The sequence below is a fragment of the Rhinopithecus bieti genome, unplaced genomic scaffold (genome assembly GCF_001698545.2).
Source record: "Rhinopithecus bieti isolate Rb0 unplaced genomic scaffold, ASM169854v2 scaffold_35856, whole genome shotgun sequence".
Classification (NCBI taxonomy): domain Eukaryota; kingdom Metazoa; phylum Chordata; class Mammalia; order Primates; family Cercopithecidae; genus Rhinopithecus; species Rhinopithecus bieti.
The window spans coordinates 2515497-2539266 of NW_016815820.1; the positions used below are offsets into that span (position 1 = coordinate 2515497).

The 23770-nt window shown below is 43.5% G+C and overlaps 1 protein-coding gene across 6 annotated transcripts in view; it reads right to left on the minus strand.

The window, feature by feature from the left end:
• CALCOCO2 (calcium binding and coiled-coil domain 2) overlaps positions 1-23770 on the minus strand; it is a 36730-nt gene that overhangs the window by 1267 nt on the left and 11693 nt on the right. The window contains exons 3-15 of one of the 6 annotated variants that reach the window (XR_001881841.1): positions 18271-18373; positions 17982-18115; positions 17067-17192; positions 15069-15157; positions 14618-14687; positions 13238-13360; positions 12854-12940; positions 10485-10649; positions 9809-9879; positions 8978-9073; positions 4998-5133; positions 2870-2898; positions 299-2334 (exon numbers count right to left, since the gene is read on the minus strand). Coding sequence is in view for 4 of the 6 variants with exons in the window: in XM_017853992.1 (XP_017709481.1) it covers positions 2167-2334; positions 2870-2898; positions 4998-5133; positions 8978-9073; positions 12854-12940; positions 13238-13360; positions 14618-14687; positions 15069-15157; positions 17067-17192; positions 17982-18115; positions 18271-18373 (1161 nt within the window). In the remaining 2 variants the exon portion in view is untranslated. Of the gene's footprint in view, positions 1-298; positions 2335-2869; positions 2899-2927; positions 3062-4997; positions 5134-8977; positions 9074-9295; positions 9889-10484; positions 10650-12853; positions 12941-13237; positions 13361-14617; positions 14688-15068; positions 15158-17066; positions 17193-17981; positions 18116-18270; positions 18374-23770 lie in introns of those variants that run through there. The other 5 variants (XR_001881840.1, XM_017853994.1, XM_017853992.1 and 2 more) reach the window with 5 other exon arrangements.

Sequence of the window (23770 nt, forward strand, 5' to 3'; positions counted from 1 at the left end):
TTTTTTTTTTTTTTGTTTTTTTTTTTTTATATTTTTTTTTTTTTTTTCTTTTTTTTTTTAACCAAGCCCTGTGGAAGGGCTCCTGCTGCTGTTGACAATCATGGTAACCCTTGGGGTAGCAGGGGCAAAGGGGTGGATAATTCACCACAAAATGGTATTCACTGATTTGGATTATGTGCACCACTGTTCCTCTCCATTCATGTGCTTAATTAAGAGCTGACTAGTACAAAATAAATGAAACTGTAATTCTTCACTAGAACTATCTGGGGAGCAACAGAAATTCTGCAGGGAGGGTATGTGCCAGAAAAACTCCTTTATTACCATCTCCCTATTATATTTTTCTATTCTAGGGTTAGTGTTAATGTCAGGTCTCATTCTTCAGGCAGCAAAAGGGCTGGAGAAGTAGTATAAGTTTCATCTTCATTTTATCAAGGATGAAATCAAAGCAAGGAGCTGTGACTAGGACAATATAGTTAGTCTAGGGCATAACTCCCAACCACGTTGGGGAAAGCCCAGTAGGAACACAGGGCTATAGTTGGCTCAACCCTTATTCATGACAACGTGTTTCACATCATTCAAAAGTTTTTGTAGAAGTCTCTGTAGTGACCAGCTGATACTGCCTGGGAGTTATTTCCATTTGTTCAGTCCCTGAGGGGAGAGAAAATGGAATTATTGCTTTCTTATAGTTCAATTAGGCAAATGTGGATAGAGGGCATTGAACTTAGTTCACAAAGGGTGCCAAAATCCACACTGCTCCTTTAAAAAAAAAAATGCATGGAAAGTTACAGCAAGAAGTCAGGGCCTCAGGCCAGGCATGGTGGCTCACGCTTGTAATCCCAGCACTTTGAAGGGCTGAAGTGGACAGACCACATGAGGCCAGGAGTTCGAGACCAGCCTGGCCAACATAGTGAAACCCTGTCTCCACTAAAAATATAAAAATTAGCTGGGCATGGTGGCACACACCTGTAATACCAGTTACTTGGGAGGCTAAGGCATGAGAATCGCTTGAACCTGGGAGGTGGAGGCTGTAGTGAGCTAACTGTGCCACTGCACTCCAGCCTGGGTAACAGAGCAAGACTCTGTTTCAAAAAAAAAAAAAAAAGAAGAAGCCAGGGCCTCAGATTTCACAAACTAATGTTTCATCACCTCCTTCCCCACCTCAAGATAACTGCCAGGACACTAGGACACTCTTTTTTGTTTAATACTTAAGACAGGTGAAGAGAAATCATTGGTGGGGTCTGTCCTTCCCATAGTCCTTTTGATCACAGTTTTCCCATGAGCTTCAAAATAAAAGACTATAAACTGAAGGTTTATTTTAAATTACCTAAGTCCCTGAAATAGAAGAGTAATTTATTTTTAGTATTAAAGAGATTAACAAGTTGTCTCATTATTCTGACTTATCCATATTCAAAACTCACCTACTCAGAAAACTGCAAACCCATAGTTGCTAACAATCCCTATTTAACTATTAAGAAAGGATTTACAACAATACAAGCTATGTACATAGGAAATATCAGAGAGTAGAAAGTGCTAACCAGAGGTACCCAGAAAAGCTTTCTGTGACTGAAATAATACTTCCTGTCTAAGGTTCAGGAGTAAGATGCTTCTTTGGGGGCTGAGAAATTAACATGAGAAACCTTTGGTATCCAAACTAGACTTCTGAGCTCTTTGCCATGGCATTTTTGGCTAGTCTAACGCAATCATTTGGAGAAAGCAACACCGAGGATGAGGTGGAAGAATTCTCAACCTCGGACCAATCTCTGGCCCCAGGGTTAGGACTGAGAACAAATACACTCAAGGGTTGACTTTGAATGGCAGTGGGACAACTAGGAAAACCAATCACTTAGTATCAAGTCAGGCCTGTTGTGAATACCCAGGTTGGCTCCATCCCAGGGCCCTTGTACTGAGACCCTTGGAAGAATGATAGGTGAGAGGATGATACAGCTAGAGTTATGTGACTTAAAGGTAGCAACCCACAAGGATGGCAGCAGAAGTCCTTAACAGTGACCTTCAGATCAGTGACACAACTCCACTGTTAGTGGCAGCAGGGCTGAGTAAATCCCTAATAATTTCGGGTTAGGCAGGATCTTGACTCATATAACTCATGGCAGAAGCTACAGGTTCTACTCTATAAAATCTCTGTATACATCCAAGAGGTTGGGATACTCAGAGAGAGTGGCAGAACACGTGGTCTTCAAAGATCTGCTTCTCTGTAGCTGGGAAGATCTTGTCACAAATTGGACAATTCAAACAAAGGGCCTGCATCTGCTGTTGCTCCAAGGTGTGATCACAAATACCATCTGCTTTGCAGATAGGGCATTTCTTGATGGAGAGCTGGGAGGAAGAGTAAAGAGGTCAGTACAAATGTAAGCTATATGTGGCACAGATGTGGCCATCCTGTCTTCCACTATATCCTCAGTGCCTAGCATAATGACTGGCACATAGTTAGGCGCTCAAGAAATAGTGAATGAACGAAGAGAATGCACATTTGGAGATACTTACCAGGCTTCATCTAACCCCAGAATTGAAAGGGCCTAATATTGCTGAAGTAGCCAAAGTAGCTTCTAGCCTAAAAGGGGCACTGGACAGAACTTATTTGGCTAGAGCTGCCTGGTTCAGATCTCCTCCCTACTTATGCTACCCAACAACTTAAAGGTATAGATCCTAAGCAAAATGCTGATGGATGAACTGTGCTTTCTTCTCCCTTCCACAACAGGCTGGCTCAGCCTTGGGCCCAGAACAAGCTGATCCAGCTGACTTCTGGAGTTATCAAAATGAATCTGTCTCCCTATGGTTCTCCCATGAACTGGAAAAGGAAGGGAAATTTTCAAGGGCTTTGTGGGAATATTCTCATGAATCAAATACTTACCTGACTGGGGGAAGAACTTTCTTGGATACCTGAGAAGAATCAAAAAGATCTCATTCAATGAGAAAACACCACTCTAGCTTCTCCAACTGTGTTCTGGCAGATATTTCCTGTAACTTTCATTGTTCCCTTTCTTCTCACTGCCTCTGATTCTTTCTCTCTCATATGTATACCATTACTGCTGATAGAGGGGATCTAGGTTAATGATAAGGTGAAAAGAAAACATAAATAATGAAATCTTTTTTTTTTTTTTTGAGATAGAGTCTCGCTCTGTCGCCTAGGCTGGAGTGCAGTGGCGTGATCTCGGCTCACTGCAGCCTCTGCCTCCTGGGTTCAAGCAATTCTCCTGCCTCAGCCTCCTGAGTAGCTGGGATTACAGGTGCCCACCACCATGCCTGGCTAATTTTTGGTAGGTTTAGTAGAGACAGGGTTTCTCCATGTTGGCCAGGCTGGTCTCAAACTCCTGACTTCAAGTGATCTGCCTGCCTCGGGCTCCCAAAGTGCTGGGATTACAGGAGTGAGCTACCATGCCCAGCCTGAAATTGTATTTTTTTTTTCTTTCTTTCTTTTTTTTTTTTTTTGAGACGGAGTTTTGCTCTGTCATCCAGGCTGGAGTGCAGTGGCGTGATCTCAGCTCACTGCAAGCTTCACCTTCCGAGTTCACACCATTCTCCCGTCTCAGCTTCCCAAGCAGCTGGGACTACAGGCGCCTGCCACCACGCCTGGCTAATTTTTTGTTTATCTATTTTTAGTAGAGACGGGTTTTCACAATGTTAGCCAGGATGGTCTTGATCTCCTGACCTCGTGATCTGCCCGTCTTGGCCTCCCAAAGTGCTGGGATTACAGGCGTGAACCACTGTGCCCGGCCAAAACTGTATTTTCATTAGCTGTGCGTGTGTATATTATATGTATATACACACACACAGGCTCTATCTATCTATATATATGTTATACAGTCAGAAAAAACAATAAAGCTATTTTCAGAGTTGGGAAAACGAGATTTTAATAACAACAGTAACAATTTAAGGCCAATCTGAGAATAGATTTTAAGACTGTATCCACAGACAGGTACAATGGCGCACACTTATAATCCCAGCACTTTGGGAGGCCGAGGTGGGTGGATTGCTTGAGCTCAGGAGTTCGAAATCGGCCTGGGCAACATGGCAAAACCCCAACTCTACACAAAATACAAAAATTAGCTGGGCGTGGTGGCTGGCGCCTGTAGTCTCTGCTACTTGGTAGGCTGAGGTGAGAGGATTGGTTGAGCCCGGGAGGTGGAGGTTGCAGTGAGCTGAGAGGATCTGTTGAGCCCAGGAGGCGGAGGTTGCAGTGAGCCAAGTTCACTACTACGCCCAGTTAATTTTTGTATTTTTAGTACAGACGGGGTTTCATCACGTTAGCCATGCTTGTCCTGAACTCCTGACCTCAGGTGATCTGCCCGCCTCGGCCTCCCACAGTGCTGAGATTACAGGCATGAGCCACCGCGCATGGCCACAAACTTACTTTTAAAGAAAAAATAAACTTGTTACCTGTTATAAACACCTGGTTGTAACTCTAAAGATAATGCGGCTGCTTTAAAATGCCGCAAAAAGCAAATGAGATCTCATATTGCTTTTGGAGACAAATGAGAAAAGCTCTCTGTTTAGCAAGGACATGTTACCCTAAGTCCTTTTCACCCCCATTTCCTGTCCTACCACCGAGGAATCTCTGTGGAGCACGTTTCTGCTGCCGTTGGTCAGCCATCAGGGTGGCTGCTGTATCCACTAGTTCCTGGGCGGCATAACTTGCCTCTCTTGCTACCATTTCAAAACCTTAATTAGCTTCCTCAGCTTTGTATGTGTATATCTTCTACATAAAGACATTTCTCTGATTTACACATTTGGAATATAGCCACGGGACTCAATTTGTGTCTGCTGCCTCTAGGCGAATGATCTGATTTGTGTCTTCTGGATTCAGATTTATTTCTCAATTAACACTTCTCGCCTGGCAGTCTTTCCATTGGGTCCTCAGCTTCTGCCCAGCAAGTCTTAACAATGAGACTGGTCTTAATGAGCACCTCAGAAACAAAAATTTAGTAGGGGAAAGGGATGCAGGCAGGGTCCTTCCAGTTGGAATGGGAAAGTTGTCTTACCAGAATATGGGTTTCCATAGACAAGTCCTGGATTTTGTCCTGCGCCTCCTTCATCTGAAGTAGGTACTTGATACGGCAAAGAATTAAAATCCAGACCCATGTAACTGAGCAATCTGCTGTTCTCCCTCTTCAAAAGCTAAGGATAGAGGATGTATAGACATGTTGAAAGGCAATACCAAGAATGGCCACCAGGAACTGGCTAGGAGATGTCCCTCCCAGGTAGTTCTCAATTAGCAATGTGGCACTGGAGAAACTCAATAATTGATAATCCATAATTCTTCAGAAGGGAAGGCAGCAGTTTCAATATTCCAAAGATCTAAGTTCTTTATACCTGAATTTATTTATTTATTTAGAGTCAGAGTCTCGCTCTGTCACCCAGGCCAGAGTGCAGCGGCACCATCTTGGCTCACTGCAACCTCTGTCTCCCAGGTTCAAGTTATTCTTGTGCCTCAGCCTCCCAAATAGGTGGGATTACAGGCACCCACCACCACACCTAGCTAATTTCTGTATTTTTAGTAGAGACGGGGGTTTCACCATCTTCTCCAGGCTGGTCTCGAACTCCTGACCTCAAGTGATCCGCCTGCCTTGGCCTCCCAAAGTGTCAGGATTACAGGTGTGAGCCACTGTGCCCAGCCTATACCTGAATTTAAATATATTTACTACATTTTGTTTATATTAATACAAAAAAGAATTTTAAATCTCTAAATACATGCCAACTAAAGGGAGGAACAAATGTGTGAATATATGAAAGTGGCAGGAGCTATATTAATACTGCAACTATTCTGATAGATACATCAACGTTGAAACTATTGTATATTATTATTATTATTGTTAAATTTGTTTTTATTAGAGACAGGGTCTTGCGCTGTCACCCAGGCTGGAGTGCGGGATGCAATCATAGATCACTGCAGCCTTGAACTCATAGGCTCAAGCAACCCTCGCACCTCAGCCTCCTTAGTAGCTGAGACTATAGGTGCACGACACCATGCCTGGCTGACTTTTTAATTTTTTGTAGAATGATAGACTCTTGCTTTGTTGCCCAAGCTGGTTTCAAACTTCTGGCTTCAAGTGATCGTCCTGCCTTGGCCTCCCCGTGTTGTATATTATTGAGAGCAGCATATTTTTTCAATTTCCTTCCTAGAATAATTTCTTACATGATGTAAATATTCACCTGAAATAATTTTTCCTTCTTCATGTCTTATCCCATTCAAATGGATATACCAACACAGAGAATGAGTAAGAAGGCAGGGTGGGAGGGAGGTAAGGAAAAAGAAGAAAAGTACTAAAAGTGGCACAGACAGAATTTAAAGTTCTTAGGAAAAGGGAAATAAGCAAATTTCCCTTATCATCTTAAGAGGGTTTTACTACACTCTTAACAAAGCTACCAAATACCAAATCTTTCCCTTCGTTTTGCAAACTGTGTGTGCACCTGCCCCCCAACAATCAAACTAACCTAGAAAAAGGGATTTCAAACTCAAGGTATATATTAAGAGAATGGGAATAGGCCGAACACAGTGGCTTATGCCTGTAATCCCATCACTTTGGGAGGCTGAGGCGGGCGGATCGCTTGAGCCTAGGAGTTTGAGACCAGCCTGGGCAACATGGTGAAACCCCCTCTCTACTAAAAACACAAAAATTAGCTGGGCATGATAGTGCGCACCTGCAATCCTAGCTACTTGGGAGGCTGAAGCACAAGAATCGCTTGAATCTGGGAGGCGGAGGTTGCAGTGAGCCAAGATGGCACCACTGCACTCCAGCCTGGATGACAGAGCGAGACTCGGTCTAAAAAACAAACAAACAAACAAACAAAAAACAAAACCAAAAAATAAACAAATAAATAGAGAATGGGAATAACAAGACTAGAAAGAGAACCCAAAAAGCCTTCTGCAATTATGAAACACATTGGCATAAATGATATAATCAAAAGTAGAAATTGAGGAAGAATTATTGTTTAGTAGGTATGAAGTTTCAGTGTTGCAAGATGGAAAAGTTCTGGGGATCTGTTGCATAGCACTGTGATGCACTTAACTCTACTGAACTGTACACTTTTACATTATTAAGATGGTAAATTTTATGCTTTTTTTTTTTTGAGACGGAGTCTCGCTCTGTCACCCAGGCTGGAGTGCAGTGGCACGATCTCAGCTCACTGCAAGCTCCGCCTCCCAGGTTCATGCCATTCTCCTGCCTCAGCCTCCTGAGTAGCTGGGACTACAAGGGCCCACCACCACACCCGCTAATTTTTTTTTTTTTTTTTTTTTGTATTTTAGTAGAGATGGGGTTTCACTGTGTTAGCCATGATGGTCTCAATCTCCTGACCTCGTGATCTGCCCGCCTCGGCCTCCCAAAGTGCTGGGATTACAGGCGTGAGCCACTGCGCCCGGACAAATTTTATGTGTTTTAATCGCAATTTTAAAAAGAAAACAATAGTAAAAATGATCACTAGGAGGCATAGGCCAGAAGGATTATAGAGGGTAAACATTAGGAGGCGGAGGTTGTAGTGAGTCATGATCACTCCAGCCTGGGCAACAGAGTGAGACTCCGTCTCAGAAAAAAAGATAAGTCTGGGTGCCATGGCTCATACCTGTAATCCCAGCACTATGGGAGGCCAAGGTGGGCAGATCACCTGAGGTCGGGAGTTCGAGACCAGCCTGACCAAAATGGAAAAACCTCATCTCTACAAAAATACAAAACTAGCCAGGTGTGGTAGCACTTGCCTGTAATCCCAGCTACTCAGGAGGCTGAGGCAGGAGAATCATTTGAACCTGGGAGGGGGAGGATGCAGTGAGCCAAGATTGTGCCATTGCACTCCAGTCTAGGCGTGGTGGCAGGCGCCTGTAGTCCCAGCTACTCAGGAGGCTGAAGCAGGAGAATCGCTTGAACCTGGGAGGCGGAGCTTGCAGTGAGCCAAGATCACATCACTGCACTCCAGCCTGGGTGACAGAGTGAGACTCCGTCTCAAAAAAAAAAAAAAAAGAGGGTAAAGATGAAGAACTGATGAAATGATGGAAGTACAGATACAGGAGTAGCAGCCAGAATGCATGGACACCTATTCTTTGATGCTGAGCAAGAACATGAGAATGGGCCGGGCGTGGTGGCTCATGTCTGTAATCCCAGCACTTTGGGAGGCCAAGGCAGGAGGACTGCTTGAGCCCAGGAGTTTAAGACCAGCTTGGGCAACATAGCAAGACCTTGTCTGTACTAAAAATAAAAAAAAATTGGCTGGGCATGGTGGCATATGCCTATAGTCGCAGCTACTTGGGAGGCTGTGGCAGGAGGATCACTTGAGCCCACGAGATCAAGGCTGTAGTGAGCCAAGTTTGTGCCACTGCACCCCAAGCCTGGGTGACAGAGTGAGACCTTGTCTCAAAAACAACAACAACAACAACAATAACAACAACAACAACAAAGAACATGAGAATGCCCTTGACTTCAAATACAACCACTTTATTTTCTGCCATATCATCTTCAATCAATAATAAATGTTGGTTGGATGAATGAATGAACCAATGAATCAATGAATGAATGAATGCACAGCATTTATTAGGGCCTACCATGGGTCCAGCACTGGTACAGACCACCACTTCTGCTCCTGGTTTGGCAGCAGAGAAAAAGGAAAAAGTTGTGCTGAAGGAAAGGAGTTCCCTGCTAGCATAAAGTTATGTAGGACGTTATTCCCATATCCCCCAAGGCAACACATATTAGCTGTAAAGTTAAAAGCAAAAATAAGTTAGGTCTTCATCAGTGTGGCTTCTTTCAAGGTGACTATTGCCATGCCAAACAAGTTTCAGTTGTAGAATAAAGACAGAGTTTTGTGGTAGATTAGGAAATTAGATTAAATTTACTCTTTGTTTAGGAACAACTGTTTCACCCACTGTCCCAGAAACGGCCCTTAACTTCTTGTTTTTATCACTGCATCTCTGGGCCACCCTGCTCCTTCCCCTTAAAACCTTGGGGTTTTCTACCCTCTTTCACACACTTACATCATTTTCTCCTTCCAATCTCTCTTTCTCTCTCTGCAGAGCATTACATATCATTTTCTTCTCACTCAGTCTTCTTGACAGGTCAAAGTTTTCATCCTGTCAACAATAAAAAAAATTAGGACTAGGATCACATATTGCAGTCTGGGTACAAGGCGGGAAATTGTAGAGGATCTGGCATTGCAAAGAGGGGAGACTGAGATGGAAGAGAAGGCAAATGGGAGGAAGCAATGGTACTATGGGCAGGGTGCTAAATTAAAGTGACTTAAAAAAAACACTTGAAGGCCTGAGCTGGCATCAAGATGCCAGTTTTTTTTTTTTTTGAACTGAGGGTATAAGTGACCAAGGAGGGAAAAAGCAACCTTGGGGAAAATCTCAAAACTGACTTATCAGAATTAGGGATAAATGAAACCTTGTTTAATCCCACCCAACCATGAAAACTATCATCTTTGTTTTGAATAAACATCTCACTCAGTGAGGCCTGAAGCACTTAGGTTTGGGTTGATGTGATTCCTTCCTACAGTGTGAGGATAGGTATCTGGGCTCAAGTTACATGAAGGAAGAGGGAACACAGGAAGGCATTTGTCCAAGGACACAAGGAGCTCAGACCGCAGTCTTGAGCATCCCAGTGTGATGGGTTGACCTAACTGGTTTCATGCTTCAGAGCTTCCCATCTTCTACCTGCATACATACACATGCGCATACCTCACACACACACTTAAGCTAAGCCTACTAGTTGTGGTTTTTGATCCAAGATTTTTTATTTGAATGCTGGTGCCCAAACTGCTGTGCGTGTCTAGCCGACCCTGAGGTAGTAATGCGAGAGGGGGCTACCCGGTGACAGTGCTGACTGCAGGCTCCTTGCTTCCCATCCCCATTGGCTCCTGCTGGCTCTTCTGGTCCTGCTTCACTTCCTCAAAAGGCAGAAATAAGAAAGGGCTCTCTGAGTCTGCACAGAAACCTGCTTGATAGTTACAAAAACCTTCCCTTAGACCTGTGGCTAAGTTGGGGCCTGTATTTTCAGGGACCCCATGCTAGTTTCTGGCCATACACTACATCCCTCTTTTAGCGGAAAGATAGCTTTCTCACCTTAAGAAGGATGTACAGGCCGGGCGCGGTGGCTCAAGCCTGTAATACCCAGCACTTGGAGGACCGAGACGGGCGAATCACGAGTCAGGAGTTCGAGCGCTCCTGGCCTACACGGTGACAACCCGTTCTCTACAAAAAAAAAAAAAAAAAAAAATTTAAAACAAAAAAAAAAAAAGCTCGCGGCCGAGGTGGCGGCGCGCTGGGGTCCCCAGCTACTTGGAGCTGAGGAGGAGATGGCGTAAACCCGGAGCGGAGCTTGCAGTGAGCTGAGATCCGGCACTGCACTCCAGGCGGCACAGAGCGAGACTCCGCAAAAAAAAAAAAAAAAAAAAAAAGGATGTACAATCTTCTGGGCTTGGTCTAAAAACCACTAACCTTCGCACCCCTTGCTTTCCTGGGCCCCCTTATCTCTGTCACCTACCAGTGCAGCCGCCCTGAGTTGCCTGATCTGTTTGTGAAGTCGTTGACACTCTTTGTACTTCTCTAAGAAACAGGCTCTCCCGGCCTCTACCTTTGCCTTAAGGCGTTCCACCTCTCGTGCTAACTGCTCCTCCACAGTTAGTGCCGCTTTCTTGTTCCTAGGCTCCTGAAGCATAAGATACACAGTCCTCATATTTAGTGGCCTTTTAGGATGTATGAGGATTTAGGATTGCTATTAGCCAGGTGGGTAGCCCCTAGGTCTTGAAAAATATCCCATGAAAACTAAGAAAACTGGCCGGGTGCAGTGGCTCACACCTGTAATCCCAGCACTTTGGGAGGCCAAGGTGGGTGGATTACCAGAGGTCAGGAGTTCGAGACCAGCCTAGCCAACATGGTGAAACCCCATCTCTACTAAAAATACAAAAATTAGCTGGGCATGGTGGCAGCCACCTGTAATCCCAGCTAATCCCTCAGGAGGCTGAGGCAGGAGAATAGCTTGAAACCAGGAGGCGGAGGTTGCAGTGAGCTGAGATCAGGTCAGTGTACTCCAACCTGGGTGACAAAGCAAGACTGTCTCAAAAAAAAAAAATATATATATATATATATATATATGTGTGTGTGTATGTGTGTGTGTATGTGTGTATATATACATACGTGTATATATGTATATAAAAGAAAACCAAGGAAATCCATACCTATCACAAGGTGGTTCAAATCTTTGAATGACTATAGTTTTTTTTTTTTTTCTCGAGACAGAGTCTCGCTCTGTCACCCAGGCTGGAGTGCAATGGCGCGATCTCAGCTCACTGCAACTCCTGCCTCCCGGATTCAAGCGATTCTCCCACCTCAGCCTCCTGAATAGTTGGGATTACAGACACCCATCACCATGCCCAGCTAATTTTTGTACTTTTAGTAGAGACGGGGTTTCGCCATGTTGGTCAGGCTGGTCTCGAACTCCTGACCTCATGATCTGCCTGCCTCAGCCTCCCAAAGTGCTGGCATTACAGGCGTGAGCCATTGTGCCTGGCCGGGACTATAGATTATTTAAAACGGTAATTTCTTTGCTACATCAGAGGTCACAAACTGGAATGTGCCTATAGAGAGCAGGCAAGAAATGTAATCGAATGAAGGAGTTGAATGCAACAAAGCAGTGCAGACTGCAGCTAGACGGAGAGCTCATGACCCACCTACAGGGGACAGCAGCTACTCAGCTCTAGCTATTGCTACTGCACAGGAATGTGGGCTCAGCATTGCTAGGTCCTCTCGTTTCTCAAAGGAAGCTGGAAATACAAATTTTTATGGGAAATATTCCTATTTTTAAATGTTGATAACTACTTTCTAAAACATATCTGTGTCTGACCTTGACCTATGATCTGCTGATTTGCAAACTTTGTTCTAGTCTTTCCTATATCATGCTAAAGCATACAGTATCTTAGATATAGTAGGTACTCAGTGATTGACTAGATGATGCATATATGATGTGAATTATAATCCTAATGACTGGATATCCCTCTGACGTCAGGATTTCTCATGTCCTTGGATCAACTAAGTAAATGGGGCTTCCAGGCACCTGTCAACACCAGGGGGCCTCTTCTTCAACAATATATTACAGGAAATTATTAGTCAATTAGGCTTTCATTCCTACATAACTGATAATGATGATAATGCTAATATATTAATTATAACAAGATTTGCTTTGAGTGGTATATTTTCCTGTTATAGAGCCCTTTATAACCATTCTTTTTTTTTTTTTTTTTTTTTTTTGAGAAGGAGTCTTGCTCTGTCACCCAGGCTGGAGTGCAGTGGCCAGATCTCAGCTCACTGCAAACTCCGCCTCCCGGGTTTACGCCATTCTCCTGCCTCAGCCTCCCGAGTAGCTGGGACTACAGGCGCCCGCCACCTCGCCCGGCTAGTTTTTTGTATTTTTTTAGTAGAGACGGGGTTTCACCGTGTTAGCCAGGATGGTCTCGATCTCCTGACCTCGTGATCCACCCGCCTCGGCCTCCCAAAGTGCTGGGATTACAGGCTTGAGCCACCGCGCCCGGCCTGTAACCATTCTTTTGTCTGCCCCCATTGTAACTCTATAAGAAGAGGGTAGGGGTTATTCTGTGTGAGCCCTAGTCCAAGGATCTAGTTAACTACATCTTGTCATGAAGTTTAACTTGCAATATTCCTTTATCACTTATTACACATTAGAAATGCCCACTTCTAAACATTTTGTAAATCTCTGTCCTTTTGGCTAGAAAGCAAAACATGTAGAGGTGAACACTTTCTTACTTATCCTGTCCATCACCTGAAAATAGGCCCATATCCCTTTCTTCTATATCCCTATAGGCTCCCTCCCACATAACCATCCAAAGACAGACGTGCCATTAATTCCTGTTGTTTCTTCATTGCCGTAGTTTCATTCTGCTTCATTTCCTCCACTGTCTGCTCGAGCTTCTTCTGGTCCTTCCTCTGCACAAAAACAGATTTCAGTACCATTGCTGGGAAAACGCACACATGCATACATACACCATGGAAGGGCCTGCTAAGCTAATGAGCAAGCAGGATGCAGAGGGAGAGGCAAGTCTTCTCTTGTCAGTTTCTAAAGAAAGCCATGAGCTATCTCATTTCAGACTGTTTCCTCTGAGCCCTTTCCTAGAGCCAGTGATATCCAGGTATATTAAAGAACATTAAAATGTTCCTTATACAAAGACCAATGTATATTTTCTTGCAAATGCCTAAAAGTGTTGTTTTCTCCCATGACTCTACCTGTTCAGTTAAACTGAGAAAGAGGTGGCCATTTTCCTTTTTCAGGTGCTCTAACTGCTCTGTCTTATCTTGATCTCCCTGAACAAGCTTCTCCATTTCTTTCTCTTGAGTTGACAACTGGGCCTAAAATAAAAATAGTGAACATAACCAAGATACAAAAGAAGGAAAATAAAACAGGAACAATGCTTTTTAATGTACAATAACAAAGAGATGTGTTTCCCTAGCAACTCCCAACTGCCAAATATCCTGTAGAACTCCTTTACTTTTCAGCTCAACCTTATAGCCTAAGAATCTAAGGCTCAACTGAGTACAATTAGACAAACCACTCTTTAAAGCACCTCTTTAAGGCATAGCTTCCTAAAAATGAGAGCAGTTCTGCTATCTGCTCTATATTCCAGACTTTCGAGTATGATTTTGCTTGAAAAGATTAAAGTTTGATTATTGATATAGATGATTGTCATCTATATTAAGAGCTCATGGTAAATTTTTTATTTTTATTTTTATTTTTATTATTTTTTTTGAGACGGAGTCTTGCTCTGTCGCCCGGGCTGGAGTGCAGTGGCCGGATCTCAGCTCACTGCAAGTTCCGCATTTACGCCATTCTCCTGCCTCAGCCTCCGGAGTAGCTGGGACTACATGCGCCCGCCACTTCGCCTGGCTAGTTTTTTTGTATTTTTAGTAGAGACGGGGTTTCACCATGTTAGCCAGGATGGTCTTGATCTCCTGACCTCGTGATTCGCCCGTCTCGGCCTCCCAAAGTGCTGGGATTACAGGCTTGAGCCACCGCGCCCAGCCGGTAAATTAACTTAGTAATACATGAACAAATCACTAAGTTCCTTGTGAATCATGATTTTTTTTTTTTTTTTTGAGACAGAGTCTTGCTCTGTCACCCAGGCTGGAGTGCAGTGGAGCGATCTCTGTTCACTTCAACCTCTGCCTCCGGGGTTCAAGTGATTCTTCTGCCTCAGCCTCCTGAGTAGCTGGGATTACAGGTGCACCTGTAAATTAGCACGCCCAGCTAATTTTTGTATTTTTAGTAGAGACGGGGTTTCGCCATATTGGCCAGGCTGATCTCAAACTCCTGACCTCAGGTGATCCACCTGCCTCAGCCTCCCAAAGTGCTGGGATTACAGATGTGAGCCACTGCACCCGGCTGTGAATCATGATTTTTTTTTTTTTTAAAAGCCGGGGGGGCATGAGTAGGGTGGAGGCTTACCTGGTTCAAGAATGGAAAATACATAACCTGAAACTTTAGTGTGATACTTTGAAAAGTATGCCATTAGGCACTCACTGAAATGAAATACATCTTTCTAGGCCACCAAATCGGAGCCATGGTAAGGCTAAGAAAATATCCTTTGACAAAGGTATGGCATTACCTACCTGAAGCTGATCCACTCTGATTCCCATCTTCTCATTTTCTGTGGACATCTTCTGGTTTTGTTCTTTCAGTCTGTGGAGGTGGAGATAACTACGTGAAAAATTCACTTATTGCAGGTCAGCTACCCCTGGCCTTAAATGATTTAAGGCTGGCTTGGCCCTAAGCCTGCAGAGTTATTTAAAAATCTACTAGTCTCCATTGCAGTCCTGTTTTGGCTTCCTGACTCCAAAAAACTGCAAGTATTCAATCCCTAAAGTTAATATTTGAAATCAGATCATTTTTCCTGACTATTCTGATACCAATTTTCTAATTCATGATTCAAAGGGCAGAGAATCACACCTTCAATGTCATAACAGTGTTTTCTCACAAATTTCAGAAATCTAATCTGACTGTATTTAAGGGTATCGATGGTACAGCAGCTCTTCCCCTCCCAGAATTATGGGACATACTCACTGAAGCAACTCTGTCTCCCAATAGTCCTTCTGTTCTTTCACTTTCAGTTCCAACTTCTTATTGATGCTCTGTAGGGTTTCTAGCTCCTCCTATAGATTGAAACACCATCAGAGGGACAGACTATTTCTATGACTTTTGAATGAGTATCTTAGGCAGGCAACAAATATTTATTGAGCACTTACTATATGTCAGGCATAGCATGACACAGCAGTAAATGAAATAAATAAAAGGAAGATGTTCTTTTTTTTTTTTTTTTAAGACAGCAATTAAAAGGAGATATCACCCAGGCTGGAGTGCAGTGGCATGATCTTGGCTCACTGCAACCTCTGTTGCCCGGGTTCAAGCAATTCTCCTGCCTCAGCCTCCCAAAGTGCTGGGATTTCAGGCATGACCTACTGCGCCCGGCCACAAAATGCTCTTTCTATATTAAAAATGCATCACCTTAATTTCTCATTCTACTAGAGCTTATAATTTGTTCATTAAATAAATATTTATTCAGAGCCTATTCCACACTAGACACTGTTCTTGCACTGCAGACACAACAGTGGACAAAATAGACAAAACTGCCCTTTTCCTAAAACAGTGCTGTTCAATAAGTGAGAGCCACATATAATAATAATAATTATCTATTTTTTTTGGAGACGGAGTCTCGCTCTGTCACCCAGGCTGGAGTGCTGTGGCCGGGATCTCAGCACTGCAAGCTCCACCTCCGGGTTCACGCCATTCTCCTGCCTCAGCCTCCCGGGTAGCTGGGACTAACAGGCGCCGCCCCACGTCGCCCGGCTAGTTTTTGTAGTTTTTGTAGAGACGGGGTTTCACCGTGTTATCCAGGATGGTCTCGATCCCTGACCTCGTGATCCGCCGTTCGGTTTGCCTCACCAAGTGCTGGGATTAGCAGGCTTGAGCCCACCGCGCCCGGCCGGCTCACATATAATTTTAAAATCTTAGTAGGCACATTTTTAAAAAGGTAAAAAGAAACAGATTAATTTTAATAATAGTGTGTGTGTGTATATATATATTTAAAAATTTATTTTATTTTATTTTATTTATTTTATTGTTTTGAGATAAAGTCTTGCTCTGTTGCCCAGGCTGGAGTGCAGTGGTGTGATCTTGGCTCACTGCAACCTCTGCCTCCCAGGTTCAAGCAATTATCTTGCCTCAGCCTCCTGAGTAGCTGGGATTACACGCGCGTACCACTATGCCTGGCTAATTTTTTCTTGAGACGGAGTCTTGCTCTGTCGCCCAGGCCAGAGTGCAAGGGTGTGATCTTGGCTCACTGCAACTTCCACCTCCCAGGTTCGAGCAGTTCTCCTGCCTCAGCCTCCTGAGTAGCTTGGATTATAGGCACCTACCAGCATGCTTGGCTAATTTTTGTATTTTTAGTAGAGACAGGGTTTCACCATCTTGGCCAGGTTAGTCTCAAACTCCTGACCTTGTGATCCACCTGCCTCAGCCTCCCAAAGTGCTGGGATTACAGGTGTGAGCCACTGCACCTAGCCAAATGATAGTATATTTAACCTAATGAAACTAAAATACCATTTCAACATATAAACAATTAAAAGGAGATATTCAGCTGGGGAAGGTGGCTCATGCCTATAATCCCAGCACTTTGGGAGGCCGAGGTGGGTGGATCACCTGAGGCCAGGAGTTTGAGACCAGCCTGGCCAACATGGTAAAACCCTGTCTCTACAAAAATATAAAAATTGGCTGGGTGTGGTGGCGATTACCTGTAATCCCAGCTACTCGGGAGGCGGAGGCAGGAGAATCTCTTGAACCTGGGAAGCGGGGGTTGCAGTGAGCCAAGATCGCACCCTTGCACTCCAGCTTGGGTGACAGAGTGAGACTCCATTTCAGACAAACAAACAAAACTAATGCCTGTTTAAAGATACTGGTATAAGAGGGTGAGATCACAGGCAAAACAGAATATGGTGCTGGATAAGAGGCACCATCCAATTCTGATCTCCATGGTCCAAGGTCACCTATAACCAGCAGCCATACCTGCTTCTTTTGGAGCTCAGCCTGGATGTCCGAGTTCTGCTTCTGGAGGCTGACACAGCTGTCCTTCAGCACCTGGTTTTCTTTGCAAAGCTCCTTGTTGTGCTGCTCAATCTCTTCTACCTCTCCCTACAAAAGAACATTCCATAAACTATATTCCAAGTCCCTCTAGCAGAAAATTCCCATAGGTTAGGATGGTGAGGGACTGGCTGATTGCCATTCACTGCAGTGACATCTATGTACCCCAAATGGGGGCTGCTCCTTAATACCTAGGTAAGGGTATAACAGAAGTATGTCTTTATAACTGCAGCAATACCAAAAAAAAAAAAAAAAAAAACCATTAAAAGTTAAAAGGAAAATTGACACAAGAATGTAGCTTCTTCTTGCAGACCATATTGCTTGTCTCTCCCAATGGACTTAGCTCCTTGAGGCCAAGGACAGTGTTTCAACTGATTCTTCATTGTGTTCCCAGCGCCTACCATAGTGCTGGATGAAGAGTAGGTGTCCTGTTAAATAATGAAGTAAGAAAATGAATCTAATACTCATGTATGACAGACAGGCTGTAGGCCAGAACTGAAAGAGATAAAAAATTTGGTGCTTCTCTCCTCAAAGGAGCTTTTACATTTACCATGGTGATAAGATGTGTAGATGACAAAAATTAAACAACTGGAAAAGTTAAAAGAATAACTGAATGCCAGCTGAGTTAAAGAAGTTTTAGAAAAGGAAGAAATCACTTATTATTATGATTCTTGCTAACATTCCTAAGTCATTCCTGAGTGAGTCCGCAGGAGTACTATATGCATTTTTTCCAACGATACCGTTAGATATTCAATAAAGCCTTATTAACTCAAATTCCATCCTATCCTACGTTGCTACTCGTAACGGCAGTAAGGGATTGAGGTGAGAAGTTTTATAAACCTGAGTGGTAACAACCAGGATGTCTTCCTCATTTTCTGGACGGAACTGGAAAGGAATACTTGCTCCCCGGACCACGCCATCCTGATCCACATAGCAGAACTGGTAATACTCATCATCCTTGGGCAGGTAGTAAGCTGAAAACACAACATAAGTTTTAATCCAAAATAAGATCTATTCAGAAAAGTAAAATTCTGGAAGTCTTTTCATCTGCCCCAGAAAGCTCAAGCTGAAGGGAATTAATTAGTCTTGGCTACTGTCTTCAACACCTTTGGTCCAGTATTTTTCTCACCTTTGAATTGGACTTCCTGCTGTTTAGCTGATTTGTTGTTTAGGTCAATGGGCAAAGTAACCCACATGAAGGTGTAATACTCACGGACTGTCTTCCATCCCACCTGCAATGACAAGTAGTTCTTATTTAGTACCTGAAAGGGGCGTGGGGAAAATCCTAATTGGGCTACATCTTCTTAAAATCACTTTTTATTTGTATATATTGAAAATATAGGCCAGGTGTGGCGGCACTTTGGGAGGCCAAGGCAGGTGGATTGCCTGAACTCAATAGTTCAAGACTAGCCTGGGCAACATGGTGAAACCCCGTCTCCACTAAAATACAAAAAATAAGCCAGGCGTAGTGGTGTGCACCTGTAATCCCAGCTATTCAGGAGGTTGAGGCAGGAGAATTGCTTCAACCCAGGAGGTGGAGGTTGCAGTGAGCTGAGATTGCACCACTGCACTCCAGCCTGGGTGACAGAGTGAGACTCTGTCTCCAAAAAAAGAAAAAATAAAATATAATAGAATGAGTTCATTATGACAAGATTCTCACACCAGGGCTCAAATCTTTTTTAATTTTTAATTTTATTTTTCACTTATGACAACTACATATGGGAAAATGTCTGATACAACCAAAAATTGGGGTGCACATACACAGCTCAAAATACAAGTCTTGGAAAGATTTGAAAACTAGCTCCTCACCACCCAGGAGAAAAGCTCCAAACATTCTATCTACAAGTCAGAGATAGAGCTGAGACTGATTTAAGGGGAAAGCTCTGGGAATAGGAACCCTGATCCTCTTACAATGGTGTTCTTTGGGCTTCTAAATCAGAAATCACTTCTGACCTGCCCTCTCTATTGGTGTGTCCTCTATTATGTCCAATTAAGCCCTGTCATATATCAACCTACTGCATTAAAAAAAAACTCCATTCTTCTTTATAATGTCTGTTTTGGGGGCAGAGGAAGAATAGAGTTCTTAGATTATGAGGCACCAGATAAGAGATTCCAGGCCTATACAATTTTTTTTCTTTACTCTTTTTCTTCATGCATGCTTAATGATGGCTTTTTGGCAATAAAGATATTAACAACAATCTGATAGTCATAAAGGCCTCTTCTAGGTATTGAATACAATAAATCGTAAGACATAAGGATGCAGCAAAACATGCCTCAGAGCAGAAAGCTGGCTAAGTGGAAAATATTCTCACAAATGTGAAGGGGGTAAAAGATTGCTCAATCTTATCTAGAAAATAAAAGCACACCAGAGAATAGAAAGCAAGCTACTGTGTCTTCAAGGGGACAACACTCAGCAAATGAGAAGCAAAATTACATTTATTGCCATATTTTGACCCTGCCTGAGCTCAGTAAGAAGAGAACTAAAATAAATCCCATTTTATATATCAAGGAATCAAAGCAGGGTGGAAAAGGCTATACCAAAAACTCATCAGAACATCCTAGGGCATGTTTTAGAGTCTCATTAATACACACCCCACTGCTGTAAGCATCTCAGAGCCACTGCAGCCTGTGGTGGTACAGGAAGCAGGAATTTTATGGAGTCCTCATTCACATCCTGGAGCTTCTTAATGCACTGTGACCGAAATATCATTGGGAAGACCTAAGAATTATTGCTGCCTTGGAACAGGGAAACAACTTTTAGCCACCTGCAATGTCTGTCCTTGGCTCCTCCATTTGAGTAGTCCTTGTTCCAGTTTGTCTTGGAAACATTTAAATGCCCAAGTCAAGGAGAGTATGAAGCATAGGATTATACACTGAGGGAAGGAAAGCAGACTGCTTCCTGCTTTAGGCTCCATCATTGGTGGTGACTTTCACTACAGAGAAGATGTAATGTATTTGTATGTATTAAAAATATTTACTGGCCAGGCGCAGTGGTGCATGCCTGTAATCCCAGCTACTCAGTGGCTGACGCATGAGAATCACTGGAACCCAGGAGGTAGAGGCTGCAGTGAGCCCAGATTGCACCTCTGCACTCCAGCCTGGGTGAAGAGAACAAGACTGTCTTAAAATAAATTTTAAAAAATAAATAAAAAATAAAAAGATTTACTGAGTACCTACCTGGTGCCAGATACTACCAGTGTCTGGGGTGATGAGGAGTTGAATAGTCCAATTAAGACTACACTGAAAGAACACTGGGGAGAGCGTTTGAGGTGAGATGTGAAGGACGAAACTTTACAGTCAACTCTTCGTTCCCTAATTTACTATTTGCTGCTCAAAGGAATTCAGCAGAGTAGAGGAGAAAAAGCAGAGGTTTGGGAGCCAAACCTGCTTCACGGCTTATTTACTGTGAGGCCTTGGGAAAGTCACCATCTCTCAAGGATATTCATTTTACTTACTTACGCCCAAGAGATACTACTACTCACCTCAGGGGGCTACTGCACTGTGAGAATTTTTCTGTTTTTATATTTTAGACGGAGTCTTGCTCTGTTGCCCAGGCTGGAGTGCAATCACATGATCTCAGCTCACCACAACCTCCGCCTCCCAGGTTCAAGTGATTCTCCTGCCTCAGCCTCCCAAGTAGCTGGGATTATAGGCATGTGCCACCATGCCTGGCTAATTTTGAATTTTTAGTAGAGACAGGGTTTCTCATGTTGGTCTGGCTGGTCTCGAACTCCCTAGCTCAGGTGATCCACCCACCTCGGCTTCCTAAAGTGCTGGGATTACAGGCATGAGCCACCGCACCCGGCCCACTGTGAGGATTTAATTAGGCAATACATACACACACACACACACACACACACACACACACACACACACAGTGAGGATTTAATTAGGCAACACACACACACACACACATCCTCAACAAAGGCCTAGCAAAGCATGTCCTCAGGGTAGGCATTCAAGTCAATACCTTTATGGACAATGGACATTAGAAGCCCTTCTTTAGATTAACAATTATTTATTTATTGGGGTATGGTAATACCTCTGAAATGTATGAAGTATTCCAAATATAGATACATTTAAAAAAATTTTTTTTTTGAGATGAAGTCTCGCTCTGTTGCCCAGGCTGGAGTGCAGTGGCACAATCTTGGCTCACTGCAACCTCTGCCTCCCAGGGTTAAGCAATTCTCCTGCCTCAGCCTCCTGAGTAGCTGGGACTACAGGTGGGTGCCACCACACCTGACTCATTTTTGTATTTTTAGTAGAGATGGGGTTTTACCATGTTGGCCAGGCTGGTCTTGAACTCCTGACCTCAAGTGATCCGTCCGCCTTGGCCTCCCTCCTGGGACTACAGGAGTGAGCCACCGCACCTGGTCAAAATATTTTTAAACATTTGTTTTTAAAAAGCCCACGATCGGCCAGGCGCGGTAGCTCACGCCTGTAATCCCAGCACTTTGGGAGGCTGAGGTGGGTGGATCGCATGAGGTCAGGAGTTCGAGACCAGCCTGGCCAACGTGGTGAAACCCACCTCTACTAAAAATACAAAAATTAGCTGGGCATGGTGGTGGGGACCTGTAATCCCAGCTACTCAGGAGGCTGAGGCAGCAGAATTGCTTGAACCGGGGAGGCGGGGTGCCTGTGATCTCAGCTACTTGGGAGGCTGAGGCAGGAGAATTGCTTGAACCAGGGAGGCGGAGGTTGTAGTGAGCCAAGATCGCATCATTGCTCTCCAGCCTGGGTGACAAGAGCAAAACTCCGTCTTAAAAAAAAAAAAAAAAACCAAGATTTTCATATGGTATATGGTGAAGTCTTTACTGGTGGTTGCTAAGTCTAAGCAAAACAGAAATATAACGATGTTCCAAAACAAAACAAAAAAGATGTTATAAACTACATTTTAAAGTCTGGTAAGTAATTTTTGAATCATTCTCTTTTTCATGATCTGTACCTGCATTAACCAATGATAGCCACTAGCCACATGAAGCTATTTAAACTTTAATTAACATTAGGTAAAATTTAAAATCCAGTTACTTGGGCTTGGTGCGGTGGCTCACACCTGTAATCCCAGAACTTTGGGAGGTTGAGGCAGGCAGATCACCTGAGGTTGGGAGTTTGATACCAGCCTGACCAACATGGAGAAACCCTGTCTCTACGAAAAATACAAAATTAGGCAGGCGTGGTGGCACATGCCTGTAATTCCAGCTACTCAGGAGGCTGAGGCAGGAGAATCGCTTGAACCTGGGAGGCGGAGGTTGCGGTGAGCCATGATCACACCATTGCACTCCAGCCTGGGCAATAGAACAAAACTCTGTCTCTAAATAAATAAATAAATAAAATAAAATAAAATAAAATAAAATAAAATCCAGTTACTTAGTCACACTAACCACATTTCAAGTGCTTAACAGCCACACGTGGCTAGTAGCAGCAGTACTAGACAGTGAAGCTATAGCTCCATTGTGGAAAACTCTTACCAGGCAATGTGACCTATATGCTTTGCTACATATGAGGAAGAAGAAAAGCAACTACCATCTTCTTTCTAAGACAGAAAACACTCTGGTGTGTTGACACACCTTTTAGTCTGATGATTCAATGCTCTGCAGTCTCAAGAGCTGTCACGACACTTGCCAGTGTCCTGCTGTTGGCCACTATCCCTATTTCCAAACACCAGTCTTGCTACCTCCAGCTTAAATTGCTCATCAATAAGTTTGATGTTCCAAACAATAAAGGCAAAGGAATTCAATGAAGGATATAAATAAGCAACAGCTCCTTCTCAGTGCAGTTGAGAACGGTGTCTGATTTCAGGATGAACAGCACTGGCAAATAGGCACATGACATACTGAGGTGTCAAACCAAAGGTCACTGACATTGGGAGTTGGCAGTATAAATTACTTAAAATTTGACCTTTATTTCCTGTCTCTGGAAATAGGAAGATTTGTCATTATGGTGTATGTGAGATGTATGAGAGAGAAAGACACGGATGGGAGAGCGAAGGGGACATAGAGAGTAAGCTAATTAAAACTTAAAAATACCATTCTGTACTTGAACTGATGGGATGATCAGACACTGAAAGAGGTCACTAAGGGAGCTCATAAACTTTCAGTCCTTGGAAATCATCATAAAGTAGTCAGACGCACTTATTCAGGAATAAACTTTTTGAACACAGGATGTCAATATCCTCAATATCCTTTCCAGATTTATGGTATTTGTATCAAAACAAACTAAACACCATACCAAGTAAGGAAGTAATGTTTACTCTCAGAAGTGACATATGAGGTCAACCATCTCAGTCAAGTCATACATAAATATTTCAAAATAGGATCATTTAAAAAGCATTTAATTTGGGAGGCTGAGGCGGGCAGATCACAAGGTCAGGAGTTCGAGACCAGCCTGGCCAACATGGTGAAACCTGGTTTCTACTAAAAATACAAAAATTAGCAGGGTGTGGTGGCATTCACCTATAATCCCAGCTACTCTGGAGGCTGAGGCAGGAGAATAGCTTGAACCCGGGAGGTTGGGCTGCAGTGAGCCGAGACTGCGCCACTGTACTTCAGCCTGGGCAATAAGCGAGACTACGTCTCAAAAAAAAAAAAAAAGAAAGAAATCAGTTAGGCATTGTTCTGCACACCTGTAGT